Source organism: Camarhynchus parvulus, chromosome 4A, assembly GCF_901933205.1.
Source record: "Camarhynchus parvulus chromosome 4A, STF_HiC, whole genome shotgun sequence".
Taxonomy (NCBI): Eukaryota; Metazoa; Chordata; class Aves; order Passeriformes; family Thraupidae; genus Camarhynchus; species Camarhynchus parvulus.
In genome coordinates this window covers 3735667-3761651 of record NC_044600.1, presented here as the reverse complement: position 1 = coordinate 3761651, position 25985 = coordinate 3735667, and the positions used below count along the sequence as shown (strand labels likewise).

Below are 25985 nucleotides of genomic sequence, written 5' to 3'. Positions count from 1 at the left end.
CAAGTGTGTTCTGATATTCCAGTGTGCAAGTTGTTGTGGAACTTGTTTCTCTTCTATGACTTACAAGAACATCTGTTCCCATTTCCTCTGTAGAAAATTTACAGTCTCAAGGACTGTCATTTGTTCCCTAATATTCCTCCTCATCTGAAAAGGAAAATCTCAGCTCTCTATACATGAAACTGCCTAGTTTTCTTTTTTTCTTGAAGTCTACACATAGAAATAAAGCTGCAGAGAAATTCCAGCTGGCAAAGGACCAGCAGCATCCTGCAGTACTCTCCTGAAGGAATTATTATGGGAAGTGTCTGTGGCGTAGCTTTAGAATGTTTGCATCACTAAAATGAGCCTGTTTATCTAAAAAAAGAGATTATAACAGAAGAAATCCAGAAGGCATAATAATACATATTAAACCTTGTTTTCCACGCTGTTGAATCGATTTATAGGAATCTGTGAGTGAGCAGGAAGGTAACAGCATCTGGTAGCAATAACAGTTTCCCTTCCTGAGTTACCAAATTAGCTATGGGAAGGTGATTAAAAATAAAATGTAATGATTTCTGATAGAAATAGGTAAACGGCATGGGCTTTGAGATAAGAACTTGACAAATGTGTAAAATAAATGCAAAACTGGTTTTGAAAAGGGGGGGAGATTACAATTTTCTGTGTTGTGTGCCAAGGTTTGTGCATTTCAAATGTTGGCAGTTGGCTTCTTTTCAAAACTGATAAATAATGATGTTTGCTGTGGAAACAATTATCCTAAAAATAATTTAAAAGGATTGTATCCCCTTTTTGTTTGCCTATAAAGACCACATTCGATTTATATATAGACAGAAAAGCTTCACTTGCATCTATAAAACAGTTCTTAAATCATTCTAAATTATTGATGTGCACAAAGAACTCTTTCCGCTTTTGTTTGAAGTTTTATTTCTGCGGCGTTGTGCTTTCTAATTGTACTTTCAACTGCTATGACATCTGTTATAGTTGTTTCAAAAACTTTCCATACTTTTCTTTTTTAATGATAGACAGGCTTTTCAAAGACAAACTGTCTTCATTTTGAGCAAGAAAAATAATTAGTTGAAAAAAGATCACTGATTTGGCCAGCGAACTCACCATTTTACTGGGGTTTTTTTTTCACAAGTTGCTGTTTTATATGATTCCAGCACCTATTCAACAGAAAGCTGGCCAAGAGGAATTCATCTCTGCAGTAACTCAGAAACCATAGAGCACCAGCATATGTCCCTTGCTTCCCCGAGGAAATGCAGGACTTTATTCTAACAAAAAGAGTACCAAGAAAGTACTTCACAAACCCATAGTCTCTATATGTCTAACAGATGGAAAAGTAAGCTACTATTCCAAGCTGCTGTGCCCAACAATATAGGAATAAAGCTCAGAAATTGGAGATGAGATTAATGCTTAAAAGTCTGCTTAGAAGCCCTGTTTATTATAACTGATGATAGGAATATGTGGTGCAGCAATAAACAGGTTTCTAAGAATCTGTGGCATAATGCAGTCTTACCTCTGGTGTAAAGTCTAAAAAGACTAGATCTAAATTTAAAGTATTCCAGATTAGGATTTTAAATCTAAATTTAAAGTATTCCAGATTAGGAAAGCACAATGTAAAGACTTTTCCTTGTCTTTTTTCAGAAGAGGGAATTTTACCCCTAAGGGAGAATTTTTTAAAAATTTAAGCCCTGGACTCTGGTCTAGTTGTGGTACACCATAACTAACCTTTAAATTAGAAGTTGCCCAGAATTCATATGATAATTAATACAACGCTTGGGGATTTAATTGACCACAAGATTAAACTATTAAGGAAAAAAATTCCTCCTAATTGAGAATTGAACCCCTACCCTTTATTCATGGAGTGTCTGCTCTGCCACTTGAGTCGTGAATTGGGGGTTAATTGACTGTCTAGAATCTCCCAAGGAACAATTATTTCATGCAATGGTGTTAACACATCCTGGCATAAGGCATTTTTATCGGGAGTCCTTTTTCCCCCTGGATTTAGAGAGATGTCCTGAGCACAGCAAGGAAAGCTGCTGGATGTGAGGAAGGGAAAAAAGATGGAAACAAAAAAGGGATTTGGGGTTTCCTTTCACACACGATCCCAGCACTTTTCATGTTTCTGCTTAGATTCAGCAACGTAATTTGGCTGCATTTTTAAGTGTTTGCTCTTTTTCAGTGTTCAGGGAGTATAAATTCCTTTGATAATAGTTCAAATTTGTGGCAGAATTACACTTCCCAGCTCAAGTTGTTGCAAAGACTTAGAAATGAGCAGCCTGGTGTAGTGGAAGGTGTCCCTGCCCATAGCAGAGTGTTGGTCCTTCTCTAAGGACCCTTCCAATCCAAACTATTCTGTGAATCTCTGAAATAACCTGTAAGTAATTTAACATAAACTCCTATAAAAACCATTACCAAAAAATCTAGGTGTACTTAAATTTTTTCTATTTTTTACTAATTTGCTTGCATGGTGATTAATAAAATTCATTACTTCATAGTAGATTTTTCTGCTTCATTAGTGCAAATTTGCAGAACTTTTCTAATTACTATTCTCCTTTGAAGAATAAATAATAAGAGATAATATCAAAATTTTTAACTAAATGAAGACTTAGTTATGGATACAGTGAGGCATTTTTTATATTTAAGTGTATTCTGGTTTTTAGATGGTTTTATAAATGTGCCTTTTGTCTTTACAGAAGAAACTGTCAGAATTTAGGAGAAACTATTTTTGGGTGGAATTATCAAAGTTAAAAGGAAGTGCAGAAAAAATTAGTTTTTTGAACTCTGATTTCAAAATTCAGTCTTAAATCCTATGAGCAGGAAGGCCCAAGTTAATTCACGCTTGAAGCTGTGTGAAATCTCTCTGTGCTGAGTGGAGGCTGGGAAGGGATGGCACCTCACAGGTCCTGTTTGAAACTGATGCTGTACAAAAATCTGTTTGGTTTTCATGGTTTTTTTTTCCATTTGATTATTCTTTTTAAGTAAGTACCACACCCCAAGGAAATCTTAATTGTAATGTCATGTAAGTATGTGAAGTGTAATCAATATTCTGTAATACCTCTCCCTGCAGTTGGTTCAGATCAGGGTTCTCAGCAGCAGTTTAAAGGTGTTTTATGAACAGGTACTTTTAGAATAGAGCACTTGAACCATGTTCACATCTGAGAGGGGCCTTTGCAGTGCTGCTGTGATTCACGATGGATCACATCCCAGCTCTGTGTTCTGTGGGCTGTGGAGAGAGATGTGCTCTGCCCGTGCAGTGTGTCAGAGTCCCCAGGACAGGGGTCACCCCAGCACACCCAGCACCTGTGTCCTGGCCTGTGGGGTCACAGGGATGGGAGAGGGGAGGTGAACAGGGCTGGCTTCTGGCAGAGTGCTCGCTGCAGGGTGGGGTGTGGCATTCACAGCTTCACTTGTGTTTGACACCAAAGATAAAATATAAAACATAAAACCTGTGTGCTTGTTTGCCTCGTGCCTGCACCCCCATTCTGCTGCCCAGCCCCAGGGTAAAGCAGGGCACTCACAGGCACAGCAGCACTGTCACAGCATCCAGGTGACCCCTTACACGCACACACGAGCTGCTGTTTCACACCTGGCTTCACATTTCTATTTACACTTCCTAACCTGCTCTGTCTGCAGGAGGTTGGAAAGACGCTCCTGTGCTTATTCACTACTACAGAAATATCAGCAACATAATCCCCCAGACTTTCTGCTTTTTAATAGTTGTGTTTTAGAAAGCTGGAAGTGTGGAGGGCAGGCAGGGCTCAGACTCTTCAGCTGAAGAAACAGCATTTGAACTAAAAAATCATTATTTCTTGCTTGTAAACATTAGAGGTAAGCAAGTAAAGTAGATACAACAAACATGAAAGAAAGAGGATTTTACGGTGTTACGCAGATTTCAGTTGGGTTTCAGTCACTCATTTCCAACTGCTCACTAAAATCCTGCAGTACAGAAAGAGGAAACATGATCTGGTATTTCTAACAAAAAAACTCAGCAGAGTGTTTCTTGCAGTGTGAGGAAATAGTTGTCCCAGGTCCCATAATAACAGTCTAGGCTCCCAAAAGCTGCCAGCATCTGAGGAGAATGGTGCCCTGGTGAGAAATAGAGTAAGAAAGAACAGCATTTACCATTGCTGGTGACTTGGAAGAAAAAACCTGGACATGTTCACAGTATGAACTAAGTGACAAAGCAATATTTTACACTCTGAGTGTGATTCCTTTACTGTTATCACCTAGTTCTAACTTCTCCCCTTTAAATATAATTCTGCTCTACAGTTTCCTCCACCTGCTGTTTTCCAAACCTCACACATGTCCTCAGTCCACATACACCATCATCCTTCAGCTACACTCCCCAGCCACATTTTCCACTGCCAATTCAAGCTCTCTCCAGCACCCAGCCTGCCTCCCTTCTTTCTTTTTTTTTTCCCTTTATGTTTTGTGTTTTTTTTCTTTTCTGTAGGAAACAAATCCATATATTGACAAAGAAACCTTCAGGGTCAGAAACCTTTTTGGTTTTGATGTTTTGGGGTTTTTTTCTACTCTATTTATTCTTTTTAAGTAAGTACCACACCAAAAAAAATGTAACACTTTTAATGACTTTTCAGTGTGTTAGGTAAGTGTAATTGACCCTGTGTAACATTGCTGTCTGCAGTTGGTTTAGATTTTAAAAAAATCCATAGTCTATCACATAGAAGACCTGCCTGGGGTGAGTGGAAGCCCTCAGCAGTGTAAGATCCAAAGCCATACCCTGCAGGTATTCAGCACTGCTCGGGGAGTATTGTAAATTGTGATGATGGTCACACAATATTCCCTGTGGAATCTTGCCTTTAGCTGGGCATGGTCTGGCAAGTTCTGCAGTTAACAAGCAAATAAAGCCCCCACAGCCCCTGCCTGTGCTGCCATACAGAGGCCTGTCCTGGGATTCCTGTGGGCCTGGGGGAAGCAGCTGTGCTCACATTCTGCCCTTGGAGCAGCTTTTGCCTTCACCTTCCCTTCACTGCTCCTGGAGGAAGCAGCTGATAGGGATCGACACGATTTCCTGGGCACAGCACATTCAGATTTTTATTATGATATTACCAGGACATATGTTTGTGGAAAGAAGATATATATGCATATATCTCTCTGTTTAGCCTCGGAATAGAAACTCTGTAGAAATGGTATATTACCTGCATGAAACTGAAAATATGGGTGCCATAGGGTGCAGGAATTGGGCCCAGCTTTGCTTACAAATCAGCTTGATGATGAGGCTGCAAAAGTTATATTTTCACTGCTTTCACATACTGAATTTATTAGCTTCTGGAAATTGATTTTGGATGCCTTTCATTTGCCATTGGGCTGGAGTCAAAGGCAAAACGATGATATACCACATTTTGCTCACTCATCTTTTTATTGCCCAACTATTGTTATTGAGGGAAAGACATTTGATGTGTTCCTCAGAGGAGACAGAAAGCACATTTCATTTTCTTTTAATTGATGAAAGTGTAACCGAACACAAGTCCTGCAGTCCTCACCTTCAATATCCAGGAGGAGTTATAAGGGATAGAGGGAATGGCCCTGGGATTCAGCTTGGATCAGGGCTGAGAGCAGAAGCCAGCAGGGCTGTCAAACTTTGTCCTGTTTTATTTGCTTGGAAGGAACGGTGCAAAGTTAATATTGATGCAGTGCTGTGAAAGTGCTCAAGTAGTTATCTCTGGGAAGGTAATGTGAACTCAGCAGTATCATTGCTTTGATCTTTGGTTAAAGTCTTACAAAACTAGATTGCTGTTTGATTGACAACCTTGTCAGAGAGTGAATGAAGACTGACACTCTAATATTGAAAACGCAGCGTTTACAAAACTTAAAGCCTGAGTTTTCTCATGACACTGCTGCTTTTGTGGAAGACTGAATTTCACATTTATTTTTAAATAAGTGTATACCTTGCTGTGTGCAGCTAAAACTTATGATTTTAGACTGCTGGCTCACAAATTCTTCTCACCCTAATAATTGGTGCAGATATGTTTATAGCAAGAGCACTGTCACCGTGCATTTCAGGAGCTGCTGTTTGAAGGCTTGAACGTGGGGGTATTTATCACATCTCAATACCAAATCATGATCAATCCAGCACAGGCTGATGGATGCAGGAGTGGCAGGCTGAGCTCGGGTTGGGTAGTGGATCTGACAGTGTCTGGGTGGGTCTGATAACACAGGTTAAAGGTTTTCTGACTTGCAGTTCTCTCTTGAAGGGTTGTCTTGAGCTGTTGTTTCTTCAATTACCCCTTGTAATACCCTCAAATGAGACTGTTAAAGGGAGACTTAATTTGTGGAGTAGACTTCTTTCATGCCAGAAAGTCATGGGCTACTTTTCCACACATTCCTCAATTTCTTCTTATAATCAGACAAAATAATACATTTTGCTCGTTCAGAAAATAAAGGGCTTTAAACAACTCTCACTCCTATTTTTATCTGACATGACATTAAATGCCACGATTTAAATAAAGTGTAAGAATGAACCAGATTGTGCCTATTCCCACATCAAAATACGTTCAGCAAGAAAATGTCTCCCCAAAATAATAATCCTGCATCATCCAGAGGTGTTAGTGAAGAGACTCTTGGTATGATGTATTTTAAAAATAGGCATCCAGAAGATTTTCACAGAAGGGGCTGCTGAGCTGTGCTGTGGGGCATGGGAACTACTTAAATTGGCTTTCCTGTCAAAGCCAGTGTTTGCTGAGACTACATCATCAGTTTTTCCTGACCTTCTGGTTCTCAATTTACTTCAGGATTGCTAAATTCTGTGTGCAGTTCTTTCCTTACCTCTCAGCTCATGTATGTCCTGGATGGATGTGTGTGGATGCAGCATTTAGCATCCCTAGAAATCTGCACAAACACTTGCAGATTGAGACATATGCAGTACAATGTAATATCTTTACTAAAGCATCCTTCATGAAAAAATATTGATTAAAAGCCCAGATTAAAGCCACTTTCATCAGCTTTGCTGAAGAAACCCTAAATTTGACTGTATTTTCAAAGTGGACGTGTGTAAGTCATGAGGATAATTAACCATTTCATTATTTGAGGTCTGCAAGTGAGTGATTTCAGAATGAAAAACATAGCTGTGTTGATTATGCAGAATAGATTACTTTCAAACCCCACATTTAAATCAGTACATTTTTTAATTGTGTAGAAAATTCATGTCCACAAAAAAAATCCCGTAATGATCACCTAAATTTTGCTGTAAAGAATTTTTAAATATATATCTGAAATTCCTTTGGAAATGTCCACAATCTGCTTCCATATTGCAACACATATGGTAAGAAAATCTTGCTTACAAGCCAGTGACTGTTTTTAAACAGTTTTCAGAATTGCACTGAATAACAGCTCATGCACAAAAACTGGTGTGTTTTGTATTTATAACAAGCAGCTTAACATTTTCTAAACTATGACAAATTTCTCCCTGGATATTTTTTAATGTAATAATAGGATTAGTTTAGCTGTCCCTAGGGTTTTTTATGTACATAGGCACTGGTGGTGTGTTAGGCATATTTCTGAGTCATTCTGGTTCTGTCTTCCTGCTTTCTTCAGAGCTGAGAGGCCTCTGTGGCCATAAAGGTTGTTGCTGTTGATGGCTTTGATGTGTGTGTGTATGACACGTAATGTTGATATTTAGGAACCGATTCCCTTGCTATGATTTTGATAAAGCAGTTTCTGGAACTTGTTGTATTTCAGTTAAAGATTTACGGCTCTCCTTTCGCCTCAGACCTCATTTTTAAAGGTCAGAAGAGAAAAGACACCCCAAACCATAAACATATTAAGTGAAATATCCATGGTACCTCCAGTTAATGGTATTTCCTTAAAGCAGATAAGTTACTGAGCCCCCTTTTAAAAAAAGAGTGTTAATTTACTGTTTCCTTTCATCTGTTAAAATAATTACTTTTCTTCTTCGCCTTCAATACTTTGTTCTGGTCGTTAACATTTCTGTAAAATTAAGTTTGAAAGGTGCTTTTAATGTTCACATAGACTGCAGAGCACATTTGAGTGTTAAAATCAACCTACTTAAGGCAGAACTAATGTTTAACACTCGCAGCTATTTGAAGTAGTTCACTGCCCAGTTTAATGGTGCCGCCAAGGGCAATGGTCACATTACTCGCTGCTGGATTTGGGGGGGGTTCTTGTGCTGGCAGTAAAGACAATCCATGAGACTCCTGGAAACATTGGCTTAGATCTTAAAGGCATCATTTTCCTACTCCCAAAGCTATAAAGTGTAATTTCGTGGGTAGCAGTGGACAAGAAGCACCAACCCCTGCTCTTGGCCACGTGCTCTGTTTAGGAGTCACAGTTTCTGTGTCTTAATAACCTTTCCTGCAAACTCTGGTTAAAAAAGATGAGCTCAAGCTGTGCAAAACCCATGCTGATGGTGGGAGAAGAGATCTTACACCATGGGAACTGGGGTTTATGGGATCAGGTCAGCTTTAGGGCACCTGCAGCAGCAGGTGAGGAGCAACCCTGGGCAGCCCAGCCCAGCCTGGTGGGCAGGAGGTGGGAGGGACACGTGGGGACCCCTTGGCTGCACCGGGAACCAGCTCTGTTTTGGTCACAGCCCAACCAGCACCTGCTGCTCTCTTGGTTTTTGTGGAGTTCCCTGATTCCTTTGCAGAAGTGGATGTGTCTGCCATGCACTATAAAAATGCTGCTCCAGCCTTGCACTGAGAACCCTCCCAGTGGCCAAACTCACTTCAGACCATTCCCCTCCCAGCACTGCCTCAGTTGGAGGGGTTGAGAATGCAGGTCAGGTGAGATGATTTATGGGAATCTTCAGGCCAATCCTACAGAAGAAATTGTAACTATTGCTTTGTGGAGATGGGGCCCGTGCTGGAATCCTCAGCACATCAGTGGGAATTGCCTGGTGCTGGCCTGCCCTGAGTAACCCACAGCCCAGCACATACATCACATTATTCCTCTGTGAGGTCACGGATTTATAACCAAACTGTTTTTTCTCCTTTGATAAGCAGGAGCAGGCAGAGAATTTAAAGATTAAACAATACATCTTCTCAACCAGAAAAAAAAAATTATATATATTTACTAAACAGTGAGTGAAATTTTCCCCTTGGCTGGTCTAGTGCAATTTTGCAAGCTCCAACAATGCTGAATGGATGTTATTGAGAAGTGAATTTGGCTCATTCTTTTTTATGCTTTTAATAAATACCCAAGGGAAAGGCAGTTGTTCAAGGAAAATGAAATACAAATAAACATAAAATTTATTCTTAGTAGGCATTCTGAGGAACTTGGGGCTTGAGTTTTATGCCATGTTTTTTTTCCTGTTACTTGCAAACAAAACTAAAATATTCATATAAGCTGTCAGTTCTCTAAGGCAAATTCATCCTTTTAAAAAATAAAACAAAATATAGATTCGGTGTCTAGAACAGAAACAATGTGAAACATAAAAATGATATTTCTGTTCCAGAGTACATCATTGTAATGGACTGTATTATTTTGGAATGTGGATATAAATGTTGGGGGTTTTTGCACAGCATCCTGTAACAATTCTTGAGACACAGTCATGCATAAGACATCATTTGTAATTATAGCAGTTTGCCATTTTCAGCTGCTCTCTGCTTATTTCTCATTTGATTGATAATTCATGTACTTCAAGCTAATGAAGATTGTTCATGCTGCCACCTAATAGACATTGCCAGTTTTTCCTACCTAAATTTCAGGACAACAGTAGTAGTTTTATTGGAAGGAAAAAGGAAATAAAATCTTAGTTGCTTTCCAATGCCTTTTTCACTTAGATTCGTGAGGTACCACAGAGAAGTACAGTCAGTGGAGAACGTTTATTACAATAAAGAAGAATAATTTAGATTTTGGATTTCATTTCAGACTAATCATTGCCCAAACTTTCGCAAAGTCCTTAAAAAAATCTGTTGTTCTCCAGGGGTAGTGTCCTTTTTTGGATGCATGAGTATTTTTATTACTAATTATTTATCTTTCAGTATTACTGTTATGACTTTTTCAGAGTTGAAAAAGAATTTAGTTGGACTGTCTAATAATTGTTGGTTTACACAAATCACAGAAAGAGACTTTTTATGGCTCTAGACTGCACATCCAGCTTGAATACCTTTGTCAGATGCAGTGCAGGTTGATTTGAAGTCAGTGTTTATGCTAGAGGGTGCAAATCCAGACTCTGCATGGTGAAAGCCAGAGCAGATTTCACTGTTTGAGACTGAGCTGCAAAGGTTCCCCAGCACCTGGATTGACTCTGCAAAAATGTGGATTTTATTTTCCTGGAAGCTGTGTGGGAAAACACCTTCTCAGGTAAGGTTTGTGTTCATTGATATTTTGATCCACTGCTTGTTTTTATCAGCCTTGGAAATTTTCACAAACCACCCAGAAATAGCTTCATCCCCAGCCCCTTCCCCTGCGCCTGCTCACCCCTGTGAAAACCCCAGGGCTCGAGTGGCAGCATGTACAGCATCACTACCTTTCAGAATTGTACAAAACTAGCTGATTAAATCTGATTTTAAATACTGCTTTCAGCCCAGAACCCTGCCTTTTTAATAATCAATTAAAACATTGCTTCATTGTGTTTATTCAGTGTGTATAAAGCACTGCTTGACATGGATTAGACCTTACATAGCAGTACACAGCTGTAGCCCATCCAGCATTTTCCAAATGAGTTTGCACAAGGAATAAAAGATTGCCATCTGAGCAACACTGGAGGGAGACAAGAGCAGACAAAAGGCAGTTAAATGCTACAAAAAGAAAAAAGACCCTGTTGAGATAGAAATTTCTGAGCAAATGCCTCCATTTCACAGGGAGATACTGTAGCAGGCAATGTACATTGATTTTAGCACGTGAAGTACATTGCTTTGGGGATTCATTAAGCTTCATTTTGTGCACTATCATGAATGGGGATGTCAGCCACTCTCTCAAGTAATGCAGGGTTTCAAAGCGAGGAGGTAGAATAAGCCAAAGTGAAAATATAATGTGCCCTGCAAAGAGAGTGAGGCAGTTGGGAAAGGAAAATGCTTGGCTTGCTAAAAGCCATACGTCACAGGAGCAGTAATCAAAACCTAAACATTTGTAAAGGGTTTATGCTTATAGAGTTAATAATGTGGCTTAGAGCAGTACGTGCATGCTCCTGGCTGGCCTGCTGGGAGTCCCCTGGAAGGAGAGATGCACTGATGGAGTGCAGAGCCTCATTCCTGTCCTTTGGAAGAAAAATGTGGACAATTGTTTGATACTTTTAATTTACCTCCTTCTTTTAACTTGTTCAAGCTATTTTTGATTTCGGTCACAGCTGGTTTTTCACTGTCTGTATTTGAAGTGAGAGGGTGCTTAAGAAGGTGTTGTGTTCCTCCCTTCCACTTTTCCTTGGGAGCCAGTGGCAGAGCTCTGCTCTCTATGGCCCCTCACCATCTCCTCAGGCATCAGCTGCCAAATCCAGAAGCCACAGAAAGTGGCAGGTCCATAGAGCTGGGTTTTTCAGTCACCAGCCAAATCCAAGGTTGGTTTGAAATCTGTGAAATGCACCAGAGGTCTGTGTTCCTGTGTAATTTGTTTTATTTTGTATCTTGTTTTAGTTGAGAAGCATGTAACTCCAAGGATTTATCCAAAAGTCTGTTTAGTTGGTTTAATTTAGTAATTATGGCAGCACTGACATTTTTTGACTTAGCCTACTACATAAATTACAGTGATTTGGAAGCAAAACATTAATGAAGTTTTCCTGGTGATGGGATTGCAATGCCAAACACCAAAAGAATGGGATTGTACCTACACATGGCTGTGAGGGGAAAAATGCTCATTGCTCAATTCTCCAGCTTTTGTGCCTTGCCTTCAGCAGTGTGACATTGGTTTTAATGCAATTAACCCCAACACCAGGGCTCTGCTGGCACACTGTGCCACGTGCACTCTGTAATAGAACATGGCTTTATGGATTTTCCTGTTCCACATTGGTGGCACAGGGTGCTTGGGCAAAGAGGAGTAGAGGGAAACTGCTGAGAGCTGCTGGGAGTTGTAATCCTGCACCATATGATGACCAGTTAGAGGGAAGCAGACCCTGGAATTGCTGAAATAGTTCACACTTTTTTTTTACAAGTGATGTTTTGTCTCTGTCATGTGCTGGGGGTCACTGTGAAGGAGGTGGTCACTGCAGAGGTGAGCACAGCAGTACAGCATCCACCTCCCCAGCAACTTGGGCTCCTCTGGGGCAGGAGCACAGCAGATTACTGTCAGATAGCTGCTGCCTTCTCCAGAAAGTTCTCCTCTTCCTTTCCTCTCCCCAGTATTTGACCCTTTAAAAGCACTCAGGCCAAGTGACAGCTGCAGACTTCCCAGTTATTAGGCTGCAGAGTAGTGGATGTGCAGTGTTTGGTGCTTCGCTTCCATTTATACCCTGATCACAGCTGCCATTTGGGTCAGGAAGAGGTTTTCCTGTTGATAGATTGGCTGTGTGCTAGGAAAACTTGTCTTTCCCCAGAGCATCGTGTAATGATTTGGTGGTGAGGAGTTGCCATGGCCAGGCAGCTCCGCACGGATTGTGCTGGAATATCCGTGAGGCTGTCACTCTGTCACTGCCCTGTCACATCCCCACATCGGGGCTGGGTTTCTGCCTCAGGGGCTCTCCTTGCCCTCCTGGCTCAGCACAGAGATCAGGCAAATTCTGGCTGTTTCCTAGCCCCACGGAGGGTTGGTTGTGTCAGGGTGCAGCTCTGCGACCTGGAGTCCTGCAGGAGATACTGGCAGTGTCTAACTGGGGGCACTGGGAGTGGAGATGGGCTCACAGCAGGGATCAGGATGTGCTCTGGGCTTCGTGGGATGGATCAGGAGCTGGGGCAAGGTTAAAGGTTTCTGGGGAAAAGTCAGAATTAAAGCAGGTGAACTAAAAAGGGATGGATTTCTCATGCTTAATCAGGGTTTATAAAATCAATGTGTAACTGAACTGAATTCAAACACTGGGATATATAAGCAGAGTCCTTTATTGACATCTGAGGAATTCATAATTCATCCAGAAGCAAACCTTTCAGGTGGTCATCTCTCTGGGTATATTTTCCCGTTAATCATATTTCTCCTAACGATCAGTTTTGAAAGTTGTCTTATTTCTGCAGTGCAAAAAAATCCTGCTGGGGAACATTCCCCAGTTGCACTCATAATTATTTGTGATTAAAAGTGCCCTGGCCTGACAGCACCAGGGAAATTAATAGGAGAAGCTTTCTACAAGTTTTAGAAGACGAGCAAAGACATGCTCACTCCCTCTTAAAATTATTTAAGCAGGTGCTGTGGGAAGCCATTGCTTTTATAATGCTCTTCAGATGTTTACAGCAAAACATTTTTTCCCAGTGATTGAATTTTTCAAAGTACTAAAATACCACGGAGAAATATGTTTCCCACCAGTTTTATGGCTCCCTGGATGCATTCTATACAAACCTTGTATCTGCCTGGACACAAACACTCTATTGCAAAAAGATATCTTGCCATTTTAACAAGCTGCACTGCTTTGAAAGGATACACTGCATCACCAGTGGGAATGTCAGTACCTTAAGAGTAATACTGCTTTAAGGGTACTATTTTATTAAAGCAGACCTCAGTAATTTGTTCCTGACTGTTATACACCCTTATTTTATTAAAGGTATTTTACATCTGTGGAGGAGATTACTACCACTCCTATTTTCTCCACTGCTTGGCTTTAATGGATGATGTGGAATATAATATTTATTAAGCCTAAGCAAGGGAGGACATAATAGCAGAATTGTCCTTTATAACCTATTTTACACAGCTGTAAAATAAACCTTAATAAAGCAAGAATAATTATCCAGGAACATCCAGGAAATGGAGTATTCCTCCTGTTTCAAATATTTGAAAGGTTTAACTGCTGGCTATACGTGTACTTTAAGAAATTGAACTCAACAGTAATAATATTAATATTAGCTTGATACTATTTTAAAATATATTAAGAGGTTAAGTACCTTGTGTGTCACAAGTGCTATGTTAGCATAAATCAATACATAACTGTAATTTCTCTGTGGTGTTGACTGTATATGATCCTCCAGGATTATCCTGTTTCCTGCATAGCCTTGTTTTCCTGTTTCTTGGTGTGATTTCTCTTCTTGGTGACAGTCACTGGAATCTGTCCCAAAGGGGAAGATTTTGTATTAAGGACCTAATGCAGCTTTGCAAACTGATTCCTGATCAGATATTCCAGAAGAACTGCTAAAGCAATTCCTCTCTTCCCTCTGCCTTCTTGATTTCTTCCTCCTGTTGTCCTATTTATATTTTTTTTCATTGTGGAAATGATTTGGACTACAGTTATTACATTAATTATCCAAACTGACATTTTTGCAGTGTGTGAAAGGACAGGGTGGTATGTAAAATAGATGCACTAAGAACACCTACAGTATGACAACAAGTAGCAGGGTAATTGCTGAAAATGAAGGCTTTTCTGCTATCCCTTCTCTTCAACATCTGTTGTTCCATATGGAGTCATAAATATTTGCAACAAAATAGTTGAAGAAATAATCTCAACATTAATAGGGAAAAGCTGAATCCGCGAAGAAAATTGAAGAATCTTTTTTTTTTTTTCTTCTTGGCAAATTCCTCCTACCCATCCTCATCTGACACTTTAAAATCTCAGTAGAGGAATAGTCAGACTACAGTGATGCTTAAAAATCACCATGAAAAAAACCCTTTGTGAATGTTAATAGGAGAGTTAGCTGAGAAAAATGTTATAACCTCCTGATAATGACCATGAGGAGGATTTTGTTTATTTTGTTTCATTCCCCCCCTTTCTTCCATGCCATGGTAATTTTGCTACTAAACTTTTATTGAATAGTTCACAATATTTCACAGAAATAATCCTCCTCATTGTGGTGAGGAGTGACAAGGTACCATTATTGCCTGAACAAAATAGTTACTTTAAATTGCCGTATGGAAAATGCACATCAATCGTTTTTAAGCTTCTCTCTAGATTAAGAAGCATTTTAAAGCACAGAGCAACTTTAAATATTTTGGAACCCAGATTACCAAAACCTGCCTGAGGAGCAGCTTGTAGGAGAAAGCAAAGATATTAATAACACAGACAAACAACAAATTGTAAATACTTGAGTATAAAAAAACACTTTAAAAGCTCTTTATATATATATTAGGAGCTTTTGTGGGAGTACTTAGGCTTCTCCTTAATGAACAGAATTTAACAAGGTGACATCAGTTGTATTTGTTTTTCTTAATCTGTACATACTGAACTTTAGACTGAGGTTATGTGCAATGAAACTTTAGTTCTGATGTTGAGCCAGTGAATACCTGCACTTTTTACTTTCATTTTTCACTATTATTGCAAACCAAGTATCTTATCTAACTCAGGTCTTTGTTTTTAAGGCTTGAATTAATAAAATATTTTCAGGTGTTTTTACTGCCAATGCCACGTGAACATCAGAGTATATTGTAAATATGTTAAAGTTATAAATAGATATAATTTTCTGGGTTATTAATGAGAGTACACTGATGAAAATGTCAAAGCTGTATAATTATGCGCCTCTTGATAAAGAGTGCACAGATAAAGGCAATTTATAAACTGTAATTTCAGTCTTTTCTAGTGAAATTTTCATTTCTCTGCTTTTTGCCGCCTCCTTGTATTCAAGCCTCAAGTGGCAGCTCTGTGATGTCCTTTGGGAGGACACACCCTTGTCATTCCTGAGATCAGGAATGGTGTCCAGGGGATCAGAGCAGTGCTGTCCCCTGTGCTGGCACTGCTGGGGCACCTCCAGTGCTGGGGACAGCTCAGGGACCCTCATGAGCAGAGGGACATTGAGGGACTGGAGTGAGTCCAGGGCAGGGAATGGAGCTGGGAAGGGAATGGAGCCCCAGGAGGGGCTGAGGGAGCTGGGAGGGGCTCAGCCTGGAGCAAAGGAGGCTCAGGGGGCACCTTGTGGCTCTGCACAGCTCCTGACAGGAGGGGACAGCCGGGGGGGATCGGGCTCTGCTCCCAGGAACAGGGACAGGAGGAGAGGGAACAGCCTCAGGCTGGGCCAGGGTACAATGAGGTTGGATACTGGGAAAAATTCCTTCATGGAAAGTGTCCAGCCCCGGCACAGCTGCCCAGGGCAGTGCGCTTTAAAAGCCATGTGGATGTGGCACTTGGGGACGTGGGCAGTGGTGGCCTTGGCAGTGCTGGGGTAACAACTGGACTCCATCATGACCTTACAGCTCTTTCTCAACCTCAACAATTCTGTGGTTGTATGGACTGCGTTTCCTGCTGATCCCACTGAAAAAGTTTTATTAAACACTTGTTCAGACAAAATGGAGTGATTTCAGAGTGCACAGGTGAGAATCTGCTTGGACACAGATAAGTGGAGCATAGTTGGTGGCACCATTCTTTGTTTCTAGAAGCTTTTAAGGCAGCATGGAAATGTGTATTTAATTGTTAGATACTGTTCCCAAAGTGTAGTTTTTCCTGCCAAAGCTCAGTGGTGAACAAGGCTTGTATCAGTCACTGGGAAACGAAATGAAATCTGATTTAAAGGTACTGCACTGGAATAATCAGCTGCTCCTCAATTGCATTCATTGACCCCACTCATTCAGGGGCTGTAATTAAGAAAAACAGCAGTGACTTTAAATTTGGCACCTGAATCACAAGGTTAAAGCACTAAATTTCTGCCTGGTGCCTGGTTTACAGGAGACATCTCTTTTCTCACTGATGATCAGGAGTCTCAGCTCCTGGCAGAGCAGCAATGAGTGAGGGGGGAAAATATAGAGGGTTATGGAGGATTTTGGAAGTTATTAAGACATGGAAGACAGATAACCCTGTATTTGTGAAATTAGAAATACAAAATACTTGAAATAAACAATGCTTCAGATTACAGGGTTTTTTCATACTTGTTTTGCTGTAAAAGAAAAAAACAGCCTGGCTTCTAGTTAAGCAATACAAAAGTAGCCAAGATTTAAAATTAAAATAAGAAATCTCTTTCAGAAAACTGTTTTTTCAGTCAAAAATAAGAATTTTAGCCCTAATTATATTAAAATACCCATGTTTGGACACCACCTAGAGCTGGAAGTCAGGGCACCTCTTGCCACCATGAAGATACATCAATTTGGATGATTCTGTCAGGTCTTTGGGCAAATAATGGTATTTCAAATATATATATTACTTTCAGAGATGAGTCACACAGACAACCTAGCTGATGTTGCAAATCCTCTGCTTTATTTTATTAAAAGACAAAGAGGTCCATTAGAGTATCCAGGCTGTTCTGTAACTATGGGCCATTAAATGTAATCCACATCAGTCAGGTATGAAACTCAAAGAATTACAATTTTAATAAACCACTTCAGTCCTTGGGTTTCTAAATTTTATGCCACAGGCAGGGAAAAGGAGTGACCCAGCCACCATCTGTGTCCAAACCCATCTTCTTATCCCTGCCTGAAGGGTTTCTGAGATCAAATGTCTTGGTTAGTAACTAACAGGTTAATAACTATAAATCCTGTATCAATTGTTTCTCTCTCCTCCATATGCCATGTATTTATTTAATGTATGAGTTATATTCTGTGAGCTGTTGGAGGTGAATAATGTTCCTACAGCTGCAGGTAGATAAAGTTTTTAAATGCATAAGAAGAAATAACTTGGTGGTCTAACCAGTGTAAATTGTACCTTTAATATTTCTCCCTTATTTTGAGAGGGATGTGGCATTTCGAGTGGATCAGGGCTGTGACTGATGGGTTTAAAAACATGCCTTCTGAAAGCAAATAAACCAGCTGGCAAATAAAAGTGCCTGTTGGTTTGGGCCGTGCAGGGAGCAATTCACGTTCCCCACGTTCCCAGTGCTGTGTTCAGTCTGGAGGTTGATGCTTCATTTGCCAATCCCTGTTGCTGCAATTTAGGCAGAAGACAGAAGATGAAATACTTAAGCATATTGAATTAAGAGCAAGAAACTTCCTAGCAGATTTCTGTGTGCTTTCCCAGGATGATACTCCATTCACTGTTAGTGTTTACTGTGTATTTCTTTGCTCTGCAGTATAATTCTTACTTTCATCTATTCATCTGGATGTCAGCTAGAAATTAAAATGAAAAGACTGCACTCCAAATGGATTCCTGAATGCTTTTATAAAGCATGGCAGGTTTAACAAACAGGCTCGATAAAAGTAGTTCCCACTTTGCTTCAATAATCAGAAAGGTTGTTTGTGTCCTTGGTCAGCCTGGAGCTGTCTTGGCTTTATTTCTTGCTTATTCTGTTGTATTGTATATGTGAGTGCAGCTTTTAGCATTTATATTTTTAGTGGTGTTTAAAATCAAAATCCTTAAATCAACATTATTTTTTTTCCATTAAAGAGATGCATTTGATACAGTCCCCAAGAAATGCTTCCAGCACATGCCATTTTTAATTGCTTTACCAATTATGATTCCTCAAGTCTAGCTAATAAATTTCTGCCTAACCGTGCACTTATTCAGAGCATGGGCAAGATGTAGACACCGTTCAGATGTGAAGACCTATTACAAGATTGAAATAGATTTCTAATGCATTTATCATTCATCTTTGCAGAGTGTGATTTCAATCAGAAAAAAAAATGATGAATGGTTTGACAGTTTCCACCCATGTACGCTAAAACATAATATGCTGCTTCTAGTTTCAGCTATTACAGACTTTAACATGCAATGTGACCTTGGTCTGCAAAGCATGTTTGGTTAGCACAAAAACTTAATCATAAGAAGTCATAAGTAGAATCCTTCTTCTTTACTGCCCTTTTTCTGGGACTTGGAAATTTATTGCTTCTGAGACAGGTAGGATATGAACAATGGGCCAAATAGAGTCCAGGGTTATCTCATCTGTGTGAAAACTGCTGCTGAAAATCGATGTGACCTCTGCTACACTGTCATCCCAATTCCCACCCTCTGTGTCCTATTTGTCTTTTGGTAGAAGCTTAGATCTGTGTGCTGTCTCTATGTGTCTCTCTTGGGCCAGATTATCAAAATGAATCATTGCCTGCATACCTCTTATATTTCTATTTATTTTCCTGGTGTTGACTAGGTCTGATGAAATATGGTTCTTTTTGCATTTGATCCTCACTGCAGCAAGCAGCACCTAATTTAGCTGTGTCTATCTCTTTAAAGAAGAGTAATACTATTTTGAAACTTCAATCTGCTGTACAGTAGCATTACAAACCATAGACCATGCAACCTGTCTTCACAGTCAATAGTAATTTTCCTTTCAGCCAATTTAATGTTATTACTTTCATCTCCAAATAGCAGAGATTTCTAGAGGTGTTAGAGCAGCTCCAGTTTTGTTATGCATACTTCATGTATTGCTTTCTTTTTCAAATGCCACTTCTGTTTAGTCTTTTGTGACTCCGTGGCTTCGCTGTTATTTCTGTGTGGCACCATGTGTGACAACTAATCAAGTTATTTTAAAAACTCTGCCACTGATATATTTGAATGTGAGAAATGGTGTGTCTGAATCAGCACAAACTTCGTGGTCTGAGTTTGTTACCTGAGTTGGGATTTTTAAATGGATCACTTAAATTCCATCTAAGATGCCATCTCTGAGGACGTGTGGAGGTTACTGGCTTTTGTTATTAGTCCTGAAAAATCATTAGGAAGATGTTCCATTTAATGAACTCACAGAAAAAATACAAAATACTCCCAAACCAGAGATTTCAATGAATACTTGAAAACTGCTAATGCTCCTGGTTTGTTGTCAGCTGGATGCAAAAAGTGCAGCTCAGTGGAGGCTCCTGAGTGTGTTACACTAGAAAACAGTGCTGCAGTGGAGACACCCTGGGTTAATTAGTTGTCAGATTCTTTTTAAGTTGTTTATTCCTTAAAAACAGGAGTGGGAGAAGGAGAGCTTTTGAATATGGTGTGGTCTAATTGTAAATTCAGGCTTTAATATCACCAAGGCCCTTGACAGATGAAACTCTGGGGGTGGCTGGCTGCTGCCCTGGGTCAGCGCTGGCATCAGGAGCTCATGGCCAAGGCAGGGATCAGAGGCTTCCCTAAAAGATTTTTTATATATATATATATATATATATATATATATATATATATATAAAGAGAGAGAGACTGGAATATTGCACAGAGGTATTTTTTTAGCATTTCAGAGTGAAAAAATTGTACGAAGTTTGGCTTCAGTCACAGTTAGGTTTTAATTGTGTGGTTTTCAGCAATGAAAATGAATATGTGGGAAGAAGTACTCAGAGCTATCTGAGAGAAGGAGCTACATCTACTGTCCTGAAAGATCCTTCAAATATTCTATTCAAAAATTGGAGTTCCTTAGTGATAGTATTGATTCCTCACCAAATTGAAGGGATTCTAGAAAAAAACAATTCCTAACATTGTTTCTTTCTGGATACACATTTCTGCTGTCTGTGCACAGCTTGATCTATACCCACACCATGTATTTGCAACAAGGAGTGAAGGGGGAAGCTGCCAGGCCCCAGTTTGCTCTCTGCAGGAGAGGCTCCAGTTCCAAGCAGTGCTGGCAGAGGGGATGGATTACTCAGTGGAGATTATTTACTGCTGAGCACAGGAAGGGGAAAGGTAAAGAAGAGATGTGATACATCCCTTGATTAGAATTTTGCCAAGGTTATAGCAACAAAAAACACACATCACAGAATGGCAAACATGATAGAATGAAGACAGGTCATTCAGGTTTAATGAACTGCGTAATACTGTTATAATTCTGTGGTATAATTCTGTAGAATTTGAGATATAATAGTCTGTACTCCATTACAGCTGTGTTATAGGCTCAGTGTATTGATTATTGTTCTGTACTATTTTGCCAACTTGCCTTGGCAACAGTCCCAGCTGCCCAAAGACTGAAACAATGTTGATTTTACTAATGCACTTGTATTTTGACTTCCAGATAAACAAAATGCTAGTTTCTAGAAATTACAGTCACCTATATTTCCAATGCTTTCTGATGTTGCTTTTAAACCTATCTTTACAGAAGAGGTCCAAATTGCCATTCCAATAATGAAACCAACCTTAGATAAAGTCCAACTGGCTGGACAGGCCTTGCCTCCTGGATTTCCGGCGCCATTTCTTTTTGCTGATGGTCTTTCATCAGTAGAAACACTATTAACCAACATTCAGGTAAATTCTTCTCTACAGGGCCAGGTTATGTCATGATAGATAATATGTGTTTCTTTTGCACTCTTAAAAAAGTTTCAGAAACTATTTTGTATTTGTAGTTTCTCATCTCTTTAATTTAATGTCGTGCTTAGGTTTCCTCCCTGCCTGGCATTACCAGTCATGGAAGGGTTTCATCCACTGTATATTTGACTTAATAATTGGCACTATTTTAAATTCACCATTCTCATTATTCCTTCAGTGCTCTCTGCAGTTACTGAGGTGAGCAGAGACATGGCACTGTGTGTGTAACCAAATTAACCAAAGCTGTACTGAATGATTCCATGCCACAAAATTCCTCATAAATAACTCCAACATTAGCTACTTTCAATACCCAGTTGTGTTTCAGCTCTGTAGGTTCCTGCTTCTAATCTTTCTGTTTTCCTAGAGGGTGTAAAAGAAACAAGTGGATGAATTTTGTCACTGCTGAAAGAAAATGGTGTTTTCAGATCTTGCATCTGTGTGTGTTTTAGGGCCTGCTGAAAGTGGCTGTGGACAATGCAAGAGTCCAGGAAAAGCAGATACAGCAGGAAAAGAAAGAGTTAAAGATGGAGCTCTGTAGAGAACGAGAACTACGAGAGAGCTTGGAAAGGCAACTCACAGCTGAGCTGCAAAGCAGAGGTGAGTGAGTGAAAAACGGAGTTTAGGTGTCTGTGAAATGTGTAACCCTTTGGCATTTCCAGCTGGAGCTGTCGAGGGCTCAGAGTTAACTGACATTCGTACTGGTGTAAGGCAGCAGTGGACCTGCCCTGGTAATGAAAGACTCAAATCTCCTAGAACCACAGAAAAGCACAGGTTTCTGTGAGCAGAAGGAACAGTGGCTGAAGGATTATTACCTGTAGGGCAACTGGCCCCAGAGAGTTTTGGCAGGTTCTGAGAGGGAAGCTGGGGCAGTTCCATGGCTTCCAGGTGTATCAGCATCACTCTGCTCAGGTATTCCCAGCCCAATTTCTTCATTTGACAGCTTTAATTTCTTTTTGTTTCTGCTGTTATCCTCCAAGCATCATAAGTCCTACTGTGAGAAAGACATGGCTTTAATTTGGGTATTGCAGTGATTTTTGTCATTACTTCCCTAACCCACATTTCTGCAGCCTCAGTGCTGCTCAGTTTGCCTTGTAGAGAACTTCAGCTCAACAAAATAGAGCTGTGAGAAATTGTCTGCCCAAGTGCAAGATCTGAACCAAATACTCCTAGGGTTTTGGGGTTTTTTTTTTGCATCAGGAGATTGAGGTGCAGTAGCACGCCCCAAATGGGGCTTTCTGAGACAAAACCATGACTGGTTAGAAGCTTTTGATAATAATAGGCAATTAAATTGGTAAATCTGAATTTCTCGCTGTGCTGCTGCAAAGGAGGCAGTATTAGTATTCTTTTTAAAATTCAGATCTTCATCTGAAGGAAAGGAACAGCACTTCATGTGCCAAAAGCTACTTCTAGATTACATCCATGAAATCAGAAAGATAAAACTAGATAAGACCAAAAGTGGAGGTGCCAAGTCCTTTCTTCCTGTGCTTTTGAATGGAAATTGGGTGTGTGGAACTTCCTGCAGTGCCAGGTCTCACTCAGGGGCACCAAAGGGCACCTCTCAGTTTGGGTGTGAAGGGTCAGTAAATTCTGCTGAACCTGTTAAATTGCAGTGGGTGTCCACAAATGCTGCATCACCCAAGTGTGATGGGACTGTAAAACAAAACTGAACTCACTAGGACAGCACAGTGTGTCCCTCCTGAATCCCAGCTAACTCACCAAAAACTTCAAGTCATTCACAGACTTTGATAGCTCCTGACTTGTGAGAGAATTTCACCAATAATCAGCATCCTCAGAATTGTTTGTCTTTCAGGTCACCACCACATGCACATCTTTATTGTCATCGGGGTCTTGAGCTAGAACTGCACCTTTGAATATTGAACATTAACTAATTTTTTTCTGTCTTCATCATCTGTTAATTGAGCCCTGACAACCATTCTTACACTGCCTTTACATTTCAGCCACAATTCAAAAACGCTTGAAGAAAGAGAAGAAGGCAAAGAGAAAATTGCAGGAAGCTTTGGAATTTGAATCCAAGAGAAGAGAACAAGTGGAACAGGCTCTGAAACAGGCCACATCAGGTGACGGTCTCAGGATGTTAAATGGTAATGTCTTAGTTGGCCTTTCACAGTCAGCTTAAAATGATGTTTGATTGAGCGAGGAAAAAAAAAAATCAGATGGTGCACAGAGAAAATTTCAGAATAAACCCCCACAATTCTTTCCTGAAATAATGAAAAATCTATTTCAGGCTATGTGCTCTGGGTCGAGAATTAAAAAAATAAATAAGTCTGCAACTAGAGAAACAGACAGAGCAGTTTACACAGAGATGACAAGAAATGCTGAATATATTACAGAGAAATCTGTTACAGTGCCAGCTAAGACAATGTGAAATTTGGTTCCTATAAGGTTCTGTGAACTCTTCTCTCCCAGCAGATTCATTTTTAGAACTGCTGAGCTTCATTTCAAAAGCCGTTTGGCTGAAGTTTGCTCAGCCTCAGGACCTATTAAGTTTGTTAAATATGTATCAGCTTTCAGAGCTGACTGGGTTTTGAACACTTCCCAAATATTCCTGTGAAACAAAAGCAAATCAGTTCATCTCCTAAACAGTGATTAAGTTCTGGCTACCAGGAGGATTTGCCTTTTGTGCTTAAGATGATTCTGGCCAAACTTTAGAACTTTGGTTTGAACATTTAAGACTGAACCTAGCTGAGATTTAATTAATTTCAGGTTCTGCAGCTAAGGTTTAGTCTGTGCATCCCTACCTGGAGTCTCTGCAGAGGCTCAGGAATCAGAGTGACATTCAGTCCCTGCTGCATTCAGCTGTCCTGTGGTGTGTTAATTTGTGCTGCCTGCTTTGGGCACTGCTAGAGACTGCAGAGTGCAAAAGCTGCCTGACTGCTGAGCAAAAATAATGAATTTGGCTTGTCTGGAGTTCTCAGCTGTGAGAGCTGCCCACACTGTTGTCTAAAGGCAGGGCAGGGCTGTGCGTGTGCCCTGGCACAGCAGTGCTCTTCAGGAGATGGGAGCTGGATTTATTTGGGGCACCCGAGGCACATAAACTCTGGGAGTATGAGAGCAGCATCTCTCAGAGGCTCCTCTCATCTGCTGTTCAGAGCCCTGCACATCCTGGAAGCAGGGACTGGCTGCCGGCAGTGGCCAGGGAGATCCAGGTGTGGATTCACAGCTGCAGTCACGGCAGGGTGGGGACAGTGACCAGGGACAGTGGGTGACAGTGACCAGAGCCAGCAAAAGCCTCCACTCCTCCACTGGTTCAGACAAATGCCCAGAATGGATCCCACGGACAGAACCAGCACCTTGAGAGGAAAGTCAGAAAAAACCTAAAATCCTGCTGTGCTGCAAGGTCACTCCCCTGGGTGCTGCCACTGCAGGGAAGCACCTGCTGCTTACACACCAGCCAGCAGCACCCAGCAGTTCTGGAAGCCACAAATCCAGGGATACCAGCGTTCCAGCAGTGTGATTAACACACCTTTACATCTGCTAGTGTGGGCCTGGCTGCAGCAGTTTGATTTGCAGGCACACTCAGGTAGTCATATATATGTTTGTGCCTGCAAGAAGCTGATATTTACATGCTAATCTGATTGCACATGCAAATCAGGTAGCTCATTAGCATCTTAATCCACAATTTAATTGCAGGTACAATTTTATGACAACAAAATGTGAAGGGCTATTCTGAGTATTTTTAATTTAACTCTGACAGTCTGTCTCATTTAACAGATGCTGTTATTAGTTACAGATGACTTTGTCATTTTTGGTATATACAACGTGTACTCTGAAGGGTTTGAGAAGAAAGAACCTTTTCAGATTGATAGGTCAGTGCCCTGCACTTACCTTCAGAACAGGAATCTGAGTAAGGGAAGCCCTGCAGAATAGCAGTCACTTGTAATTTTGTAAGAAAAAAATGTATATGTGAAACTACTGCTTTTTTATCACATACACATTTATGGGGCTATATATGCACACATGACATGAATTTCACTTACACATTTATTGCTGAGCTATTGCTCTCCTGTAAGGACTGCACTTCTCAGGGTTGCCCTGCTTTCACTCAGGGCTCAGTTCCTGCAGGGTCACCAGCAAAGCATCACCTCTGTGACAGATCCTGACACTCAGCTGAAGGGATCTGTGAAAGCAACAGTGCCCTTATTCCCTGTTTGAGAACGTCCCGAGCAGGATTTTACACAGAAAAACCCCCAAACTGTACACACAGCTTCCTTTCAGGTGTGGGTTTTCCTTCCTGTAATTTCTAAGGGCTGTGTGATAAGGGAAGCAGATGTTTCTCCAGGATTTGAGGTGCCATGGATTCAAATCACATCCCCTTCATGCTAATCCTTGCTGGCACAAGGTGCATCGTGGCATCTGTTCCTGTAACACCCTGGGGTGTTGGAGCTCCCGCCCCCACCCCAAGGACTGTGCAGACACAGGGATCACCAACATGAAATTAAACAGGCCCAGAGTGAGTGCCATGAGACTCCTTCTCAACTTGGGGAAAAAAAAAAAAGAGCACAGTCCTCTTTGGAAAGCTCTTCTCAGAGATCTGGAAATACTTCACATAATATGACAGCTGTAATTTGGGTTTGGGTGGTAACACATGCTCACACATCCCGAGCTGAGGCTGGAAATGCAATTTGCACAGTTCTTATCTGTAACATGCACTCACACAAACTGATACACACACACCCCAAAACTGTTGCCTGGCACTGGCTATATTCTTCAACTCTGTAATTTGGAGGTACTTGGCTATATACAAGAGTCAATGTAGTTTAATATTATCACAGTTTAATTTCAACTTTTATTTTTCATGTGTCAGATGCCCTCATTCTCCAAGAGGATTTTGCAGACATATTATTACCACGTGTTGGTTATTATC

At 40.6% G+C, this 25985-nt stretch overlaps 1 protein-coding gene across 3 annotated transcripts in view; it reads left to right on the top strand.

Annotated features, from left to right (window-relative positions):
• Positions 1–25985, top strand: part of DACH2 (dachshund family transcription factor 2) — a 242103-nt gene that overhangs the window by 207392 nt on the left and 8726 nt on the right. For 2 of the 3 annotated variants that reach the window (XM_030967999.1, XM_030967998.1), the window contains exons 8-10: positions 20895–21040; positions 21550–21697; positions 23059–23202. In XM_030967999.1, coding sequence (XP_030823859.1) covers positions 20895–21040; positions 21550–21697; positions 23059–23202 — 438 coding nt within the window. The remainder of the gene's footprint in view (positions 1–20894; positions 21041–21549; positions 21698–23058; positions 23203–25985) is intronic. The other variant, XM_030968000.1, reaches the window with a different exon arrangement.